The sequence below is a fragment of the Orbilia oligospora genome, assembly GCF_000225545.1.
Source record: "Orbilia oligospora ATCC 24927 unplaced genomic scaffold scaffold00004, whole genome shotgun sequence".
Classification (NCBI taxonomy): Eukaryota; Fungi; Ascomycota; class Orbiliomycetes; order Orbiliales; family Orbiliaceae; genus Orbilia; species Orbilia oligospora.
The window spans coordinates 128871-147793 of NW_011645561.1; the positions used below are offsets into that span (position 1 = coordinate 128871).

Here is an 18923-nt window from a genome sequence, read left to right on the forward strand (position 1 = left end):
GAGGAGGAGGAGGAGGAGGAGGAGGGGGAGGGATTGGCACCTTCGATGCCTGTATATCGAGTTTTCTGGCAGATTGGAGAACTGAGGATCGTACGCCACAAGCTGCTGACTTGGATAGCAGAGATCTGGGACTCGAAGGGGAGGTAGGTAAAGATAGAGGTCAAGAGCTCTGTAGGGAGGTTGTGGATTGATGTCATTTTGTTTATCTTTCGAAGTCTGCTTTTATGAAGCCCTCGAGACTACGGTCTGAATAGAAGTAGATATGTACGTTCACCGTGAGATAGGTCTGTTAGCCTCGTTGGGAGGATCCGAGGAGAGGTTTGGGTGAACGCCGAGGCCGTGTAACACGGTTGGTTCTGAGACTGTGTAACACCGCTCATAATTTGGGGACAAAAGCCAACAAAGCAAATGGGCTTAGGTGGGGATTGGTGTACGGCGTCTTGACGCCAGGTATATATAAAACTTGACAGAGCAAACAAACCACCAGGCTACCCAGCTATAAAACAGTTTATTCCTCATTTAAACTCCGAGGAGATACCCAGGGAATATCACAAGACACGTTGACACGCAATCGACAAGACATCGACTGCTGTTGGGCCACTGTTCCCATTCAAACTTGTTGACAGCAGCAAACATGAACCGTGACAGAAGGCCAAGGGCGCCACCGCACCAGACACAGCGACAAGGGAAGGAGGTCGATACAGATGATGAAGAATCTGACCCAGAACCGCTCCTAATCATCCGTCCCGAAGAAATAACTATAGCCATATTTTGCGCCCTGTCTTGCGAATCCGTTGCTGTTAAATACGCTCTCGACGAAGAATTCCAATGTCGGCCAAAATCTCACCCCAACGCTCGAAAATATATATATTCGTTTGGTCAAATCGGATCACACAAAGTCCTAATAGCTAGACCAAATCAAATGGGTAAAGTCAACGCGGCTGGGCTATCCGCAACTATCAGCCAGCAATTTCCAAACATTCGGTTCGCTTTGATGATAGGTATCGGTGCTGGCATTCCCAATAAACGAGATATTCGTCTCGGCGATATTGCCGTTAGCATCCCTCGAGAAAACCACCCCGGTGTTATAGAGTATGATTTCGGCAAACTTAAAAAAGATGGGTTTACGCTAAAGGGGTGCCTTAACAAACCCCCCTCAATCTTACTCAGTGCAGATGGGCAGTTGGATGATGATGAAAGAATGAATAAACGCCCGTTCAGGAAGATGTTGCGAAATATTATTAAGCAACCTGGCTACGAAAGACCGAATACTGCTGACGTTCTCTTCGACCCGTCTTTCCACCATGTTAATGAAGGAAGTGACTGTAGTGGGTGTGAAGCATCAAGTCAAAAAATAGTCATAGACCGCATTCCTCGGTCCCCATGGCCAAATGAACCTGTCGTTCATCGGGGCCTGATACTTTCGGGGAGCATTGTGGTTAAGAACCCTAAAGATAGGGATTTACTATGTCAAGGCCATGACGATGCAATCTGCTACGAAATGGAAGCCGCGGGAATCATGGACGAAATACCTTGCTTAGTCGTTCGAGGAATCAGCGATTACGCTGATACTCATAAACAAGATGCATGGCATTGCTATGCTGCGGCTGCGGCTGCGGCTTATGGTAAAGCTATTCTTTGCAGGATATATGGTGAGGACGTCGAAGAGATGATAACGATAAAAGAAGCGATGGCCCAAAGTAAGTGTATTATATTATCTCGATCGTAATTGTATATGTAACTGGAGGCGTATGTTACGGTTTCTAACCAAAAGTTCATAGTTGAAACAAAAGTGGATATAATAAATCAAAACCTCAATGATTTGCAGCGGGAAGTTTATAACAACCATAGAGGTACGCAGAAGCATTTTTGACAAGAAAGAAAGAAAGAAACTAACCGTAGGCCACAGAGACAAAGCATACTGAAATTCTGGAATGGGTCTGCCCCGGAGCCGCACTGTCAGCGCGTCACAGTACCATTGTTTCAGCAAGACAAGCAGGCACCGGTAAATGGTTTATGACCCAAAATACATTCTCTAGATGGTTAACACAATCAAAAAACTCCACGGAGATACTCTGGTGTTATGGAATTCGTAAGTCATGGTTATGGCTAACATTTTTATTGTGTTCTTATTTTTTCTAACGAACACTTCCTTTTCTAATACTGTTGTCTAGCTGGTGCGGGTAAGAGTACCATAAGGTATATTCCTCTCAAGTTCCAGAGTATTGAAGAATAGTCGATGGAAATCGGCTAATCTTTAGATTAATATAGCTCCGTGGTCATTGATTATCTCGAAGAGCAGCGAACACAAGACCCAACGACACGAACCGCTGTCGCGTACTTTTACTTCGACTTTTCCAACAAAGAGATCGATGCTCGCAGGTTCACACGAAACCTGCTCAAACAGTTATCCTTCCAGTCCCCAAATTTCCCGCAGGGTCTCGCAGAATTATTCAAAACCTACTCTGGTTCAGGCAAGACGGAAGCAGAGGATCAAAGGATCGAAGATCTACTTATAGAATCCGCATCAAACTTCAAGCACACTTACATTGTAGTTGATGCATTAGACGAATGTGCTCCAGGGCAACGCTTTAATGTTCTGAATATAATCCAAAGACTAGCTGGCCCTGGTGGAGCAAGGGTTTTTGCAACTAGCCGACCTCATCCAGAGGATATTAATGAAGTCTTTAAAGAAGTGAACAAAATCGAGCTGGGTGCGAAAGCAGATGATATAAGGAAATACATCAAAGCAGAGATTGGGAGGTATGAAATAAGAACACCTAAGGCAAGGCATCTTCATGATGGCCTGAGAGACCGTATTACCGATGGACTAACTAGGGTTTCAAATGGAATGTAAGTCAGACCTCACTGCAAAAGAGGAAGGGGACTATCATTTTATTAATATTTCATCACGTCAGGTTTTTACTCCCTAAACTTCAACTGAAGTTTCTCCTCAGGCAAGCAACTGTTGGTCGAATCGAAGCGACACTAGACCAAATCCTCAAGATGTCGGCATCCAAAGGCTTTTTGCCTATTGATGAGACCTTCAATTTGATGTTAGAGAGTATCGATGAGTGCAATAGAGACATCGCCGATAGAGCTTTATCATGGATTCTGGTCACGAAATACCCGCTTCGAATACAAGATCTTCTTGTTGCTCTAGCAATCGAACCAGGGGCCTTTGAGATAGCTGAATACCAAAAATTACAACAAACCACTGTCCTGGATGTCTGTGCCGGTTTCATCGTCGTGGATGAATCTAGCGGCATTGTAAAACTCGCTCACCAAACTGTTCAGGGATATCTTTTGAGAAAACCTATAGATACTGCGGACGCTTTAACTTCTCTCACAAAGGCTTGCCTTAATTATCTGCGCTTCCATCAGTTTGCAAATCCAAAATTTGTTGACTCTTTGGGGAATAACGAAGGTACCGGGCTGGATAACTTAAAGGAGATGCCATTTTATCTATACGCTCTCCGAAACTGGGAAACTCAAATACCCGAGTGTAACCAAGGCGCTATAGAGGAAGACCTGGTTGCTTTTTTGAATCACAATCCGTCAATTATTAGTTACTGCCATGCGCGAAAACTGACTATAACAGATGATGAACAATCAACCTCTAATCGGTGGCACTGGTTTTATTGTATCGGTACAGATGAGTCGCCTCTACACATAGCAGCCCGAGTTGGACATTTAGGCGCTATCAAATACTTCCTTTCAAAAGGGATTGATATCGATATCAAACACAATGGTGGGCATCAGCCAGTATGGGAAGCACTTGCTTACGGCAGGATCGAGGCGATGAAACTACTCATCGAAAACGGTTCTTCCCCACGAACCACGTGGGGTCATGGGCGACAACTGATACATTTTGCCTCAGCTCGAGGAGATTACGCTGCGGTCAAATACTTGTTGGAAATAGACCGCAAGATAGTTAATATACAACAGAACGATGGCTCATCGCCGCTTCGCGAATGCGCTTTCTACGGGCATGAGGACGTTGCATGCCTCCTCCTGGATTCCGGTGCGGACTGGCTGCTTGAAACATACGATAGAAGAACGGCTGGTTTTATATCTCTCGAACAAGGACGAACAAATATCTTTTCGTTATTTCTAAAGAGAGGGTTCAGCCTTAAAAAGCCTGTATCCAGAGGACTTTGCAACTCCGGAACACCGCTTCATGTTGCTGCAGGTTACGGTTACCAAGAAGTTGTGAAGGAGATTTTGGAGCTTGGAGCTATTAATCCACAGAGTTTTAATATCTCCCTACCCGACTCGAGAGGAAATACAGCTTTGCATAACGCTGTTAATACAGGTTTACTCTCTGTTGTGCAATTACTTGTTGAGAACGGTATCGACATAGAGAAGAAGAATAAAGATAATAAGACGGCTCTGGACCTCGCGATCGAGTTCGGGTACAGTTCAGTCGAACGGTACCTCCGCAGCGCTCTACTGGCAAGTAGCTGGGATATTCTGGAGTTAGATAATGCTACAACCTTACAAAACTCAAACACTACTTCAGAACCCTCCACAATAGCTGATCTAGCAGATGGAATATCGAAGATTTCACCACCCGACATTGCCACAGTGTACGAAATACTCATACAAAAACTAAATCTACCTACTACAGCTGCTAGAAAAATAATGGACTATGCAGAATACTGGGTCGAACAATACGTTAAGAAGTCGGGAACAGTCGTAGTTGACGAGACATGGCTACCCATTCCTTATCTACACCTAAACATTTGCGGCCCGTTTGTTCGAAGAATCATTTTTAGAACTATGTCGCACGACCAAGGTAAGACAGATTCTATTCCAGCACGATATGAGTTTACACGCTGATTATTCCCTTCGTACGCGTTAAATTTATAAGGATGGAGTGACGACACACAGAATCACGGAACATACGGAGGGAGTTGCACATGGATTGAAGTCCGGAGAACCCCCAAGGACCACAATTTCAGCGAATCCGGTACCAAAAAAGCCGATAGTGGTGATAAGAAAATATCGACCATAAATACTCGTGAACTCCAGCGCAATATTCATGCCTGCTGGACGAGCACCGAGCATATCAATCAATGGGATATAGCAACGACTAGCGATCCAGAATTAGTCGATTTTCTGTCGAATTTAAGCATAGGCGATAGAATCAGTCTTCATCCTAAGGCGATCTACATGGGATGGAAATGCTATCTGGATGAGGCAGAGATGTGGGTTTACTCGTCGCCATGGGACCGTCAGTATTCTTAGTCGGCCTCAAGGGCTATTTGGTCAGATTCCTGAATTCCAAATCGCCTGATAAGAGTAGCATTAATTTAGGAGCGCGTGGGATGGCAAAAAAGGAGGAAGGAAGCAGGCTGCTCAGAGGAATAGGGTCCGGCCCGTGGACCAATATCGCAAGCGACAAAAACGAAAAGAGGCATTATAACTGTATCAAACACTGATAGTTGGAGAGTATTGAAATTTTGCAGACGCAGAACGTCGTGCTACCGTATACCTCGTGAGTGGATTATGCAAATACGAAATCCGGAAATTTCCCTTATATTCACTTGGCTTTAGACCGGTCGATTTTCTGGTCTACTCGTTTCCCGCTTTTCGCTTTATAAATTTATGAGGGCAACGTACGATGTCGACAGCCGAATGCTAATTGAGACAAAATAAGCAATCTTCTACCTAGCTATTAATATTGGTGGGTTTTTTTACCTTTGTAGATATCGAATGGTTGTTTGATCGAGTTTCTTTCCTTGGCACTCTTGGATGCAGTAGTAAACCTGCACATGCTTGAGGCTGATACTATTGATTTTGGGATGTATACCATTATCACCACTCTATGATAGTATACTATCAGCCTCGCTATATGGAATCTACCGGTGGATTTCGAGAAATCTAAAAGCGATACTAGAATAGCCATTTACGGCAACAACCATGCTTCGAAAATGCTGCAAAAGTGACCAAATCGATTCCGGAAACCCGGGTTAGCCCAGGAATCACATAGAGGTCGAGGTTCGCTCAGAGCCAGGCATGGCAGAAATATCACAAAAACAACAATATTTTCGACAAGAGATCAGCTTGTCTCCTTTCCAAAATAACTCCAAGTCAGAATCTTCGGCACGTATAATTTGCGCAGCCTTGGGTCTAGCACGATAGAATCTACAGTTTTACAAAGTCTAGTTCATAATGCCTCAGAGTTAAACATGGACAGAGGTTTAGGGCCCATGCATGGACGACTGGAGTCAATGGGACGCATTCTGCGAAGCCTCAATAATTGACCGACATTTTGCAAGATTATTTAAATCCCGGATGGGTCATCACTTTAAAGCCTGACTTTGAGGCTAGAAGATAAGTAGATGGTTTTTAAGCAATTTGAAGCAATCAGGCGCCGATTCGGAGATATAATGCTACGGGATGAAGTTATCTACACCGTATCCTTAAACAACATCGTGGAATGAAAAGGTTGAGTAGATATTAACTTATACTATTTTTACTCTACAAATCTCTATCCCAGGAACGGACTATATTGCTGAAGCAAGAATTAAAACGGGGGAGTTTATCGTCACGAGGGGAGAGGTCTAAGCTCTCTGTGATCCTGTGGCGACGGAAGTCATCACTTTGCTCTATCGTTAAATAAAGGCCTTCTCCGAAAATGCTGGTATAATAAATTAATCAAATGATAAGTTGTTTAGAATAAATGTTATCTTAAGATCTTACTAGCTAGCCATAGGTTAAAGGCTCGCCTTAAGTTACACTTGTCAGAAAATTGCTAATTCGGCAGGCCCATGGTACTGAGGTGTTCCAGCACGGAACTTGTAAGCCTAACTGATGTAAACGCCTAGCCTTCGATGAATACCTAACGAAACTATTGACCCTGGGGTAGTGTCATTGCCGCTGCTAGGGGAGCGGTAATGCGAGGAATGGAGGATGTACTGCGGGACCTTAGGTCGTCGGAGCCTAATAGAATACAGCACGCCATGATCACACAAGAAGTAAGCACGACATTGCAAGGCTGTGGAGCTACACAGCAGTGAGGAACAGGATCAAGCTATATTGACCGTTGGACACCAGGACCACGACAATACCTAGGAACTGGATTGACCACAAAGGTGAGAACCGAGTCCTAATCTCTAAACCCCAGGAGCCTATACAGCGCTTGAATTTGGGAAGTTTCTGGAGGTAATTAGGATTTGTTTGTATCATGGAATATTTCTTGAAGATGCTAAATAAACACCAAAACTTGGTCTGGGTCAAATCTCCTGATTGTACATGTACTATATGAGTTCATATGGATATAATGCGTCGGTATTATTAGCCCAAGTACACATATTCCTCAGACGGCGTTGTAGCGTCACTATATAATCAATTAATCGTGTATCTTTTTATTTACATAAAAACTCCTTCCTGACTAATTAGAAATATCCTAACAAGTACGATCATACTCTAACAGTTCCCAACCCGGATCAATCCCTCCGTGTAAAGTCAATGGTATCAAAACCCCTCCGCCCTCGCGCTCAACATCTTAATCTTCGCTCTGAGTTCCAATAAATCAGACCTACCGAGAAACTCGCGTTCACGGCAAACGAATGGTCGTTTCTCATAAGCTCGAAGCCAGTTTTGATAATTCGCTGGGTTTCTGGCCAGGCGTGAGGCAATTCGGGGCGGCCAACCATGGCGGAGGAAATATTGCGTTCGCAAATTTGCATCAGAGGGGTTTTTGGAGAGGTAGATGTATTCGGGGAGGTAGGGGCCTGCGCACGGCATCTTGTTACCCTTTTTCGAAAGGTCACTCTTGCCTAGGCCGTTTAATTGTTCTTTCAATCTTTCTTTCTTTATTTTCGAGGAAGTATAGGTACCGTGGTCTGATCGTTGATATATTGATTCTAACAGCTATTAATAGTATTTAGACTTCCAGAGCTTATATAGCTTATGGAAAAACCCCCAAAATTCAAAGTTGTTTCTCTCCCCTTTTTCATTTTTTATTTTTTGAAAAAGGTTTGAGGCGAACCAAACGGGGGTTTCTATAGCATAAGGCATAAAGTAGTTCACTGATCTTGTGATCTAGGATTAATGCGGCGGCAGGCGGTCATTCCTCTAGTCTGGCGATCATTCTTTTCGAAAATCGGCGTTCCCTATCGAGCTTATACCCGACCAACAATTATGTATAGAGCACGCTGTAAGGTATCTGCATGCCAAAAGAGCTCCAAGGGTACAGCTTCTAGTTCCGAACCTTACCTCGTGGTAGCACCATATTACATGGGAGTAATTAAGTAGTGCTGCTTACTTTTTTCCGCCTTGTCCCAGTTGGTTGGAAATAGAAAGAAAAAACAATGCTTGCAGGAGAACTAAAACCAAAACCCCGAAGGAAAAAAAAGAGACCAGGGGGGTTGAAAAAGCACAAAACCCGCATTACCTGCTTCTTACTTTACCTTGACCTTGACATGCGACCGACAGTAATATAATGCCGCTCCACCGTCGGCCAGTGCGTTAAGCTATTGTGCCCAAAAATGTACCAAGAAAACCCGGATCATGGAGTCGGTAAGTCGAATCTCAGCCCGCGTCTACCCCTCCAGATGTACGCCCGCGCGGGCCTAACCATGCGCCTATATCGCAATCCGGTTTTCTACCAGAAAACCACCTTGATACTATGATTTGGCTTGTAAAATAAGCTCGGTCGACTATGACTAACACTACACTCCATATAGAATCCCAAGAACCAATTTCAGAGCCCCAAACCCCCATATCCGATGCCCTCCAACCCCTCGCAACCTTCATAATCCTGAACCAAACCGACCACAAGCTCCAGAGCCTGACCGCAGGACCGGGAGTACGCGGGAACGGCCAATGCAGCCCTTCTTCAATTGGCGACATTTACCCCTCCGAGTCAGCACAATGGACAGTCATAATTAAAGACTCGGAGCAACCGCGGAGCCATGTAAACACTCAAATGGCATGGTTAATCGTTACGAAAACAAGGTTGCCAGATTGTCCGACTGTGGGGCTTGAATGGAGTTGTTTTGAAGATGGGGAGCAGGAGGTCCAAGGGGAGGTCAATGATATCGATGAAGATGCATATGAGGGGGATGTTGAAGAAGGGTTTGACGAGAGGGGTATTCCGAAGTATGTTTTTACAGTGCGGAACAGAAATTAGTTATCTATCATCATCATCATCATGGCCTCAAGCTAGCAGTATCATTTAATCAGGGGCGCACAGGGCTAGTCGTCTCTTTTTGGCCCTATTGAATGTGATCGCGTGCATGCACCTCTCCTCTAACTGTGCTCACTGGAAACCTTAACATCGAGACCAGGCGCAGCTGAAATCAATATCTAAAAAGATTAAAATAAGGTAAAAACTAATAATATTGCATATGAATATGTGTAATGCTCGGAGAAATCAAAGTATATAAGAATTTACATATAATCTACAGAGGCGAGCAATAATTAAGAGTGAACGATCGAACGCTTCTCACAAAGGAAATCTAAAGAAATTACAACCAGACCTAAACAACCAACCCCAACCAACAATGCACCAGACAAACCCCAAAATCGAACCCCTCCCATGCAAGCAATGCACCTAACATGTTTTCAAAGGCCTGGGCTAGCTAGGGACTTATAGTTAACCTTGAGCCCTGGACTCGAATCCAGTCCCGCCTGACAAAAAGGCTTACGAATCCCCCCTCCCGTACACGGAGGCATACGGAATATATGAGAAATTACACCACATACTTTCCATATCTCACAAATTCTTCATCACTCTTCAACCTCTCCATATCCTCCTCTCTCAAACATAATGCCAATGCAATTTCCCCATCGCTGCTTCTGGGCATCAAGTACATCAACCCTTCCATTGGTGTAAATTGCGGCCTCCTCACGGCCTTCGGTTTCCCAACTCCGAACCCAAAATCCAAATCATAAGTGTCCAACTTCGCCCAAGAGCTTAACGCGATGTCCTTCGAAAAATCCAGCGTCGCGGTTAAGTTTATAGAGGTCTTATCTTCCGCTCTATCGAGATACGTAGCAAACGCTTTAGTCATATGCGTCAAATTCGATGTCTTTGGGTCAATCTCAGCACGAAGGTTGGTGGCGATGCTGCCTAAGTCGTGACCCGTGAGTTGTTCGGTTGTGGAATTGTGGTATGTCATGTTCGTCGCCAGGCCGGGGTAGTTGAGCGGAAGACTAAGAAACGATCGAACATTGATAGCTCTAGCGAGAGTGACCTTATCGGAAGGCCTTAACCGATGAAGTCTTGCTCGTGTAACTGACCGCCAGATGAAAGCCGTCAAACAATCGTCGGTTGAGGTATAACCTCCAGTAAGCGATTCCGACGCCAAGCTCTTCAACTCCTCCAACGCCTTTCCGCTGAAAACAAAGTACGCCCAAAACACCTTAGGTGGCCCCGATGGCTTCGCACCCTTGGCGACTGGTGGAGGCGGTGGGGGTGGTGCAGACGCCAAAGATGAGAACAGTTGATGACTTAACTCCGGTCCAACTTCAATGGCATCGTCTAACAACGGGATAATATCTTTCCTCGGTGCATTTCCAATCATAATTTCATCATCCGTAAACTGTTCCTTCCGACAAGCTTTATCCAAAAGCTTCATAATAACGCCTTGGCCAATCCCGTCCATAACCGCATGGTGTCCCAAAAATGTAAATATCAAGCCTCCTTCGATAAACGACACTTGAACAAGGCACACGGGGAGCAGCTCGGTCCGGGGTAATATCAGAGTATTATGTGGACAAATCACCGATTCATCCAAGAACCTGAACGGATATCCCCCTTTCCTCAATTCCTCCATGGTCGGGAACCCTGAATTGCCGCGAAGGTCTTTGACTGTCAACCTGGGCACCTCGTCCAGGTACTTGATCTTATAGATACCAGAGTTCCCAGTCGCAACATAGTCATTGCAAACTTGTCCAGCGACCCAAGGGAAACTGGCAGAAAGCCGTTCAAGCCCTGCGTGCAAGACATCTATGATATCTGTACTGGAGTACCATATTGGTGATTCGTCTGGAAGGGAATAGATCATGCATATCTGGGTGTAGACCGGCGTACCCTGTTGACCAAAGATATCTAGGGCAAAGTCGTCTAGATATTCGCTTTCATTCATTTCAAAGATAGGTTCGGGAGCAACTGGCTGAAGCATTGTTAACTATGAATTGATGGAAGAATCCAAAAGCTTTTTTTTTCAAAAAAAAACCCCCGCAGGAAAGAGCCTCAACTAAGGTAGAGGGAGGGAGGTTGGTTGCAATTAAAGTTGCGTTGTGCTCTGAAAAATGCAACGGCTCAATCTTACTGCTCAGAAGCCTTTTGTTTTGCTGATCAAAGATCAGGGGCAATTGGTATGAGCGCTAGAGAAACGGGTTGTGGGCTTGGGGAATCAGCGAATCGCATCGAGAAACAAAAAACTGACCTCAGCAGGAGTATTAATAAACGGAGAGAAGACCGTGTCGAAAATGTTCCGGAACATGGCTACCATAGGGCTTCAAAGCAGGTTTAACTATCGAATGATTTAGATGCAGATGACATCAAAATCCGTCTTGGGTCGGAAGCGTGATCATGAATCATGGCTTGGCTTTTACAGTTTAGGAATTCCAGAAGCCTTCGAAAAGGGGATAGTCCCGTTTCGAGATCAAGGATAAGACGGGCGGACAAGCCGTATAAAGATGTATCATCATGATTAAATATCGGGGAATCCCGATTTATCGATTCTTAGGTACCGGTTATTTTCACTAGCTTCATGTAAGTATTATGCATGCGTATGCACAACATTTAACAGCACGGCCGGAAGCCCAAGACGAGGACAGAAGTTCAGGATAGAATAACACTTCAGCTGCAGCTAGCATTCGCCGACAATCGGTGTACCGTACATCCCAAGAGCTTAACAGACTCATCAAAGGGACGCACGGTTGCGCTGTTTCAATTCTAAAATACATTATCAAGGATCCATTATATCCCAAAGCTCGAGTAAACGGCGCCGCATATGCGCATAATTATCAACAGGGCCAATTGAAGGTCGAAAGGAACACAATCCAAATGAAACTGTTCAACAGGTGCCCGCCGCCCCATGAATTCAAAGAGCGCCGAGAAAGAAATAGAAATCGATCAAAGGGTATCGTTCCGCGTACTCTGAATAAACGAAAAGGATAGTAAAGCCAACTACTCATCTGTGACTAAAGAGGTTGATAGTTGGAGTTGCAGTTCTGATAGTTATACGCTGGCTTACACGACGTTAGCTATCTGCATTTCGAGTAAACGCTTGAGAAAATAAACGCCTTTTGGGTTTAAAATCCAAGAAATGCCTAGAAGTAAAGAAAAGTTGAACGAGGGTTTGTAATAACATGCCGAAGTCGGCTTCGACAAATCGGAAAGCCAAAAGGATACAGAATATACTCACAGAAACTCCCAAAACACCAATGAATTCTAAGCCAAATCCAATCCAATAACCAATTTTTAATTCTTAGCAGGCCTCCCCCTCTTCCTAGCCCCCGGCGCCCCTTCAACATTTTCATGACTCTTCGCAGAAGGACTCCGTCTCTGTCTAACTCTATCTCCAATACCGCCATCTTCTGAATCAGGCTCCTCCGTTATCAACCGCTCAAGTTCTTCCTGCTGTTCCTCGGCTCTCTTTTGCTCAGGAGATTTATAGTATAAATCTGAAACTCTCTTCATATCCGCCAGTTTATCAACCGTCTCCTGTCTAACACGCTCGTTATGCACATATTGAAACTGGTCGTCGTCATCAACCCACTGCTCTTCATCCATTGATTCGGTTGATTCTGATTCTGGTTCAGATTCATATGCCGCCAAGTCTTCGACCCTTCTGAACTTGTATAGTATGACAATGGGGTATAGAAATATTATCAAATAGGGTATGAATTGCCTAAAGTGATAGAGACACAACTCATTGAAAGTAGGTTCCTGAGTCATGTTGAATGCTGTCATTGAGTGTAGTGCTTTCTGAGCAGAAAAACTGATTTTTTGAGTAGAAGGTCGGTCAAAATCAAAATTTGCTGTAGTTGTGGTCATGTACATGGAGACGAAGGGGTTGTATGTTGTCCGTGTGCTTTGTATGACTCTGCCCATAAAGCCTCGAGGGTATATATTGTCGTAGCAGTGGGAATGTAGTGGTGATAATTAGTGTAGCAATAGGAAAGCAGGAATAGTAATTATCAAAATAGAAAGACGAAGGAGGGAGTTTGTTATTAGTAAAAAGTGTATAGAATCAAAGAGTATATGGCCTGATCAGCTGAGGGATCCGTATAATAGTACTTCTCGAGGTAGGCGGGTATGAGAGAATCGACAGGTTCGAAGTCAGTCGTGCCATGGTCATTTCCCCAAGATACATAACGGTATGTGTACGTACCTATTAATACTATATTATTTATTTTTGATTAATATTTAAGGCCCGATTGATGAAACGATGAAGGTCAGATTCTCAGGCTAATTGATATCCTAAAACAAATAAAAATCAAGAATACAAGAATAAACGGTGCAATGTTCATGTTTCAGTCTCCATCCATATGGATCTCCGCGTGGACGATCGATATCCAAATTAACTCAGACAATCAATCCTGTCACACAACAACCTAAACTTAACCCTGATAACCGCGTTGCCATTCGGAAAATACCACACAACCCAATCCGGGTCGAATTCTATGACTCTGAGCTCTCACGATTTTTTTTGAGTCAAGCTTTGATGGCCCCAGTCCAGTCACCCGGCTAGCACATATAAAGCCGCCCGAGTGCCCTGGACTTCCCCTTTGGCAACCAAAAAAACCACCTCCACTTTTTTCTTCCACATCTTCACACCATGGCCATGTAAACGGGAAAAAAAAAAAGTAAACCACACCCTGCAAAGAGAATAGCTAGAAACGTTAAAGAGCCGTTGAGACGTTTCCTCTCGGAAAGAACCAAAGCCCACGATGCTCTCCTTTACATTTTTCACCACTGCTACTACTGTTGTTGCTACCGCTACAACTAAAACTTTTACCTTGCGAGCTCTTACGTAAACCGTTTTTGTCTCATACACAGTCCTGCTGTTTACATTGCATAGACTTGGAGCTCTGGAGATCGGATCCTTCACTGCGGATTTCATAAGATCGATATACCGGCTTTTTTTTTCCCCTTCGACAAAATACAATCTCATAATGCCTCGCTGCAACAAACTCCCAACCGCCGAAATTCAGGCTAGCGTGAGCACGCTATGCCTCGATGCCTTCAACCGGTACAAGGTCGCCAAAGCGGCTGGAGTACTGAACGAAACGGAGCTAAACACCTTATACAACGAATTCATGACGCTCAGCAGCGAAATGAACATGTTGACACTCCAAGTTTCCGGATTGAGGTCAAAAAGTCCGAAGGAGGAGCGGCCGAAGGCTCAGTTGTGGTTGGTCTAAACTTTTTGGATTACCGCGTTTTCTTTATGCCTAGAGGTTAGCTTGTAAAAAGGTAGGCTTTGAAATTTGACAATGAGGAGAATCGAAATTATGAGAGAAAGTGGGAGGTTAATAAAAAATCTTTATAGCAACCAGCGATTTTATCGATACACCTCACATACAAGACGACTATTTCGACACGGATACCTTTTTGATTTTTCTTTGAAAGTGTTCAAAAAAAACTCATCTGATCAGAACCGTCAGCGCCTCACTCAAATAGCCACATTTCTTTATATCATTTTCTTTCTTGGATATTGAGCCTGGAGTTTTTGGTGTTTTCAGCGATATACTACGGAAGATATATGCTACCCATTTTTGTCTTATCTCATTAGCATTACAGCCTCGCCACTGCCATCAGCCTGGTTTATCAATTTATAGACCATAAAACTTATTTGAGCAAGCTAGCTATGGATCTTCGTTCAATATATGGCAATTTAAGACCATTCTTTATGACTTTTCATTCTCTTCTCTACATTTTCTAGTGTGGGCTATTATAGTCTAAAGAACATAAACATACCAGAGTGTATATATAAGCATGCAGCTTAAACGAAGTTCCGTCTGTAATATCGATAAATCGACCAATCCAAATTATGAGACTCCAACGATCATACACTCAATAACCAATTCATCAAATCAATTCATCATCCCGGTTAGACTCAACTGCAAAATCATTCCCTCCATAATTAACATACCAACTAATCCTCCTCAACTCCACTCTATTCGGCTCTTCCATTCCATCCTCCTCTTCCATCCTAACCTCCTCCTCCAGCTCCTCGTCGTCGTCCTCATCCTCATAAATCTTGGCCTCAGTCCCAGTCTCTAGCTCTAGATATGGGCGATTATAAGGCTCGGCTTCCATTTGTTCCTCCTCTGCATTTTCCATATCTTCTACAGCCTCGGCATCTTCCATCACCCCCGCAACTTCAACGTCTGGAGCGACTCCCATATCTTGGAGAGCTCCTGTATGTTGAACAAGCCCTGCATGTTGAACGGTTCCTATCTTTCGACCAGGGCCTGTATCCTGAACAGTTCCCATATTTCGATCAGGTGCGGTATTTTGGTCAGGTTCTGTATGCTGAAAAAATCCACTATATTGAGTAACTCCAATGTCTTCAACGACTCCTGTATCTTCAATGCCCTCTACATCTTCTTCTACCTCCACCGCTAATATTTCCAAAGCTTCTGCCCACTCATCCTCATCCTCATCCTCCCCCTCCTCAGAACCAGCCGGTCTCGTAACCAGCTCAGAACTACTCTCCTCAACATCAGCCAACTCAGTCCCCCAAAATACCCTCCCCTGATCAACTTCTTGATCCAAACACCCATGTCCACAAATACAATCTCGTCCCCTTCTCCTCCACCCTTCCAAACACCCATCTCTTATCCTCAACAACCTCATCTCCAAATCTAATGCATCAACCCCTACACTCGGATCCATAGAGTCTAAGGGTGATAATGTCTGTGGTACTGGTGACGCTGGGGGCGGAGAAACAGTCTCAGCACCGGACGCTCGTGAACCACTTAAATGTGGAGTAACGGGGGTACCGTTACCGTTTGACTGAGACGAAGATCGAGATCGACGAGTTCTTCGAATATTTTCAGGAAGGTTTGAGAAAAACTCGTATACTTTTATCGTGTAATCATGCATCTTTTGGGTAAATATATAGTATTTTCGAAGTTTGGGGGACGGGATTGACGGGGCAGCTGCGAAGGAAACTTTTCATGGATGTAGGTTATTATTTTGAATATATATGTAATTATAAGCGTATGGAAGATGGATAGTGATATATATATGTATACTTCATGAAGAATATATACACCACCTACTAGCAGTTTTGATACTAATATTATAATATGCATATGTTTGAGATGTCGGTGGCGTGAACAGGAATCAAGAATGAAGAAATAGTTAACAGATACAAAAGAAATTAAATTAAACACTCAAAGACTAAAATTTATATTAATATTCTCCTCCAATATCCCTCCCTCCTAAAAGATCCTCAATCTACAAAGAATAACTTTAAAGACTCACCAGATCCGTTCCGTTCTCCCAAATTCATACCATCCTCAGCAAAGTCAACTCTGTTGATCTTCAAAATATTCAATATTTTCGCCAAAAATACACACTTCGTTGTATTTTGGAACAACTTTTGTGTTGATCCTTGAATTAATATCTATTCCGAAAATCGTTGAGCAAATTACATACAGCCAGTCACAAGGTTGAAAGATCTTCCGCGGTCGCTGATGACGAAGACAATTGACAATCTAAAGATATATCGATAAATATTCCCAAGAGAATAGCATAGAGCTGCAGTTTGATCTATACCTTCTACCGTTCGCGGATTCCTTACCGGATTTCGCGGAAAGACCGAACCTAAAACATTGTCGACTCAACCTCCCGATAATGGGTAATATACGTATCGACATTCGACGCTTTTAAAACTACCAGTACTGCTTATATACACCCACGTCCATATGTACAAGATCTCGTATTTCCAAATACCTGCTCGCCAAACCTTCACTTCAATATACATCATCGATCCAAGAAGATTAATATAATATTCCGTAGAGATTATATCCCCCCAAAGTCCTACCTCGCTGTCCCAGCGACTAACGATACCTCTCCTTCTCCTTCCCCATAATCCCCACCTACACTCTTCGGTGCAACCTCGTAGTAATCATACCCTTCATCCTCATCCTCCTCATCTTCCTCTCCACCGCCACTGACCCACCTCCAAACCCCCTTCCACAGTCCCTTCTTATGCGCCATCGCCAGCACCAATAACCCCGGTAAATGCCACACGCTCGCCCAAAACAACCTCTTTCCGGTTCCATACTCCCCAACATTCCTCCAAAACCTTATCGCCTCGTACGTTATCCACCCATTCAACAAACTACTGTCAACCGCAAACCCCCAGTCCGTAACCCCGCAAATACTTAATCCTATACAAACGGGGAAACATGCTATACTATACCTCACTGCCACACGACCATTCATCGCAGGGTTCACAGATGCAAGCATTTTATATCCGGCTGCTGCATATTCATGTCTTATACCGTGACTAAGACTGTTGAAATGTGGGAATTGCCAGCAATATAGTAGTCCAGCGATTAACCATCCACCGGGGTGTGATAAAACCTCATAAACACTATCCGTAGTCGCAAACTCTCCTGCCGCGGCAGCCCACCCCATTAGCGGTGGTATAGCACCGACAACAGCTCCAACCCAGGTGTTAATAACATGTCTCTGCTTCAACGGCGTATAAACTCCAGCATAGAGTATAATATTCGACAATCCAAGTGCAGCAACCGTGGGGTTCGTGCCGTATAAGAGACAGGTAACACCGGATACTCCGGCAAAGATTGCAAATAGTAAGGCATTTCGAGGTGGTATGGTCCCCCGGACGAGCGGGCGGTTACGAGTCCGAGTCATCTGAGCGTCGAGGTGAGGCTCGGCTAACATGTTGAGAGTGTTCGCGGAGGCGGAACATAGTGCCGTTCCAACCGTCAGGAATAATAAGGTAATCGCACTTAGTGTAGTACTTGGTGTTATTTCGGAAGATGTTATGAGACTTGAGGCCGGGTATAGTGAATACGAAGCCATAGAGGTCAAGACGACGAGGAAGGTGAGGTGTGGTTTCGTAAGAGTCAGGTAGGCTTTAAACGCTCGTCGTTGAGCAGTACGTCGGGATACAGTCTTCCCAAGTGCATTAACAGATTGGGACGGAGGAGCAGAGAGCGAAGATAGTGATGAGGCGGATTGACTCCGTCCCAGTAGCCTTGGAAGTTTAAACCGTCGTGGTGACGTCGAATCGAATCTGGAAAGAGCCTCATTGTTCAGGAAGTATCGAATATCATTTACAATCCCCTTCCCGACCGTCTTCCCCTCCACCGGAACATTTACAGCTGACCCGGAGACATTTCTTCGGGTGACAATTGGTGTCGTGAGTCGTGCCGCGACACGAGACCGTTGGATAGCAATCCCGAACCGGGTTGCGGTTGACCGATGGCTCAGGCCACGAAAGAGGCCCTGAACAACCAAACCCGATGGTTTGGAGACGATGAAAGGAATGGACATCGTTCGAATTTCGTCGATTGGCCGCCTACATACCGTTTATATGGCTGTGATGGTGGATTCCGACGTCGGGATTTCCATGGTGGGGCAGGCTGGTGTTGGGTTGAAGGTTGAAGTTGAGGCCAATCCGAGCTGCAGAGTTGGAAATTGGGCAGATGCTGAAGGCTTGGCACATTCATGGTCCCTCAATTCCACCAAGCATCCATATGTGCTGCATATGCCCACCTCGCGAGAGACTACAATTACTACTTAAAGGATTCTATTGATCAAGTACCAATACGAATGGACTAATAGTATATCTTCATTTTAGTTCGAGCGAATCGAGCAAATATATGTATACGAAGAAGCCACAGAATAAGTATCGAAGGAAAATTAAGGAAACCCGACGCTTGCAAATGAAATGTATTAACGAACAATG

At 44.3% G+C, this 18923-nt stretch overlaps 7 protein-coding genes across 7 annotated transcripts; 3 read left to right on the top strand and 4 right to left on the bottom strand.

The window, feature by feature from the left end:
• Positions 1 to 634: 634 nt before the first annotated feature.
• AOL_s00004g35 (uncharacterized protein) lies at positions 635 to 5250 on the top strand (the record flags this gene model as incomplete). The annotated part of the gene is made up of 7 exons (XM_011118685.1): positions 635 to 1700; positions 1782 to 1853; positions 1910 to 2092; positions 2175 to 2199; positions 2272 to 2853; positions 2919 to 4798; positions 4874 to 5250. 7 exons carry the CDS (start codon positions 635 to 637, stop codon positions 5248 to 5250), a joined length of 4185 nt encoding a protein of 1394 aa, XP_011116987.1.
• A 3248-nt stretch (positions 5251 to 8498) lies between these two features.
• On the top strand, positions 8499 to 9142 carry AOL_s00004g36 (uncharacterized protein; the record flags this gene model as incomplete). The annotated part of the gene is made up of 2 exons (XM_011118686.1): positions 8499 to 8529; positions 8697 to 9142. 2 exons carry the CDS (start codon positions 8499 to 8501, stop codon positions 9140 to 9142), a joined length of 477 nt encoding a protein of 158 aa, XP_011116988.1.
• A 562-nt stretch (positions 9143 to 9704) lies between these two features.
• Positions 9705 to 11138, bottom strand: AOL_s00004g37 (uncharacterized protein; the record flags this gene model as incomplete). The annotated part of the gene is made up of 1 exon (XM_011118687.1): positions 9705 to 11138. The coding sequence occupies one exon, from the start codon at positions 11136 to 11138 to the stop codon at positions 9705 to 9707; it is 1434 nt and encodes a 477-aa protein (XP_011116989.1).
• A 1307-nt stretch (positions 11139 to 12445) lies between these two features.
• On the bottom strand, positions 12446 to 13027 carry AOL_s00004g38 (uncharacterized protein; the record flags this gene model as incomplete). The annotated part of the gene is made up of 1 exon (XM_011118688.1): positions 12446 to 13027. The coding sequence occupies one exon, from the start codon at positions 13025 to 13027 to the stop codon at positions 12446 to 12448; it is 582 nt and encodes a 193-aa protein (XP_011116990.1).
• A 1115-nt stretch (positions 13028 to 14142) lies between these two features.
• Positions 14143 to 14391, top strand: AOL_s00004g39 (uncharacterized protein; the record flags this gene model as incomplete). Its single annotated transcript, XM_011118689.1, has 1 exon — positions 14143 to 14391. The coding sequence occupies one exon, from the start codon at positions 14143 to 14145 to the stop codon at positions 14389 to 14391; it is 249 nt and encodes an 82-aa protein (XP_011116991.1).
• Positions 14392 to 15058: 667 nt separating this feature from the next.
• On the bottom strand, positions 15059 to 16078 carry AOL_s00004g40 (uncharacterized protein; the record flags this gene model as incomplete). The annotated part of the gene is made up of 1 exon (XM_011118690.1): positions 15059 to 16078. One exon carries the CDS (start codon positions 16076 to 16078, stop codon positions 15059 to 15061), a length of 1020 nt encoding a protein of 339 aa, XP_011116992.1.
• A 942-nt stretch (positions 16079 to 17020) lies between these two features.
• AOL_s00004g41 (uncharacterized protein) lies at positions 17021 to 18508 on the bottom strand (the record flags this gene model as incomplete). The annotated part of the gene is made up of 1 exon (XM_011118691.1): positions 17021 to 18508. The coding sequence occupies one exon, from the start codon at positions 18506 to 18508 to the stop codon at positions 17021 to 17023; it is 1488 nt and encodes a 495-aa protein (XP_011116993.1).
• Positions 18509 to 18923: the final 415 nt, after the last annotated feature.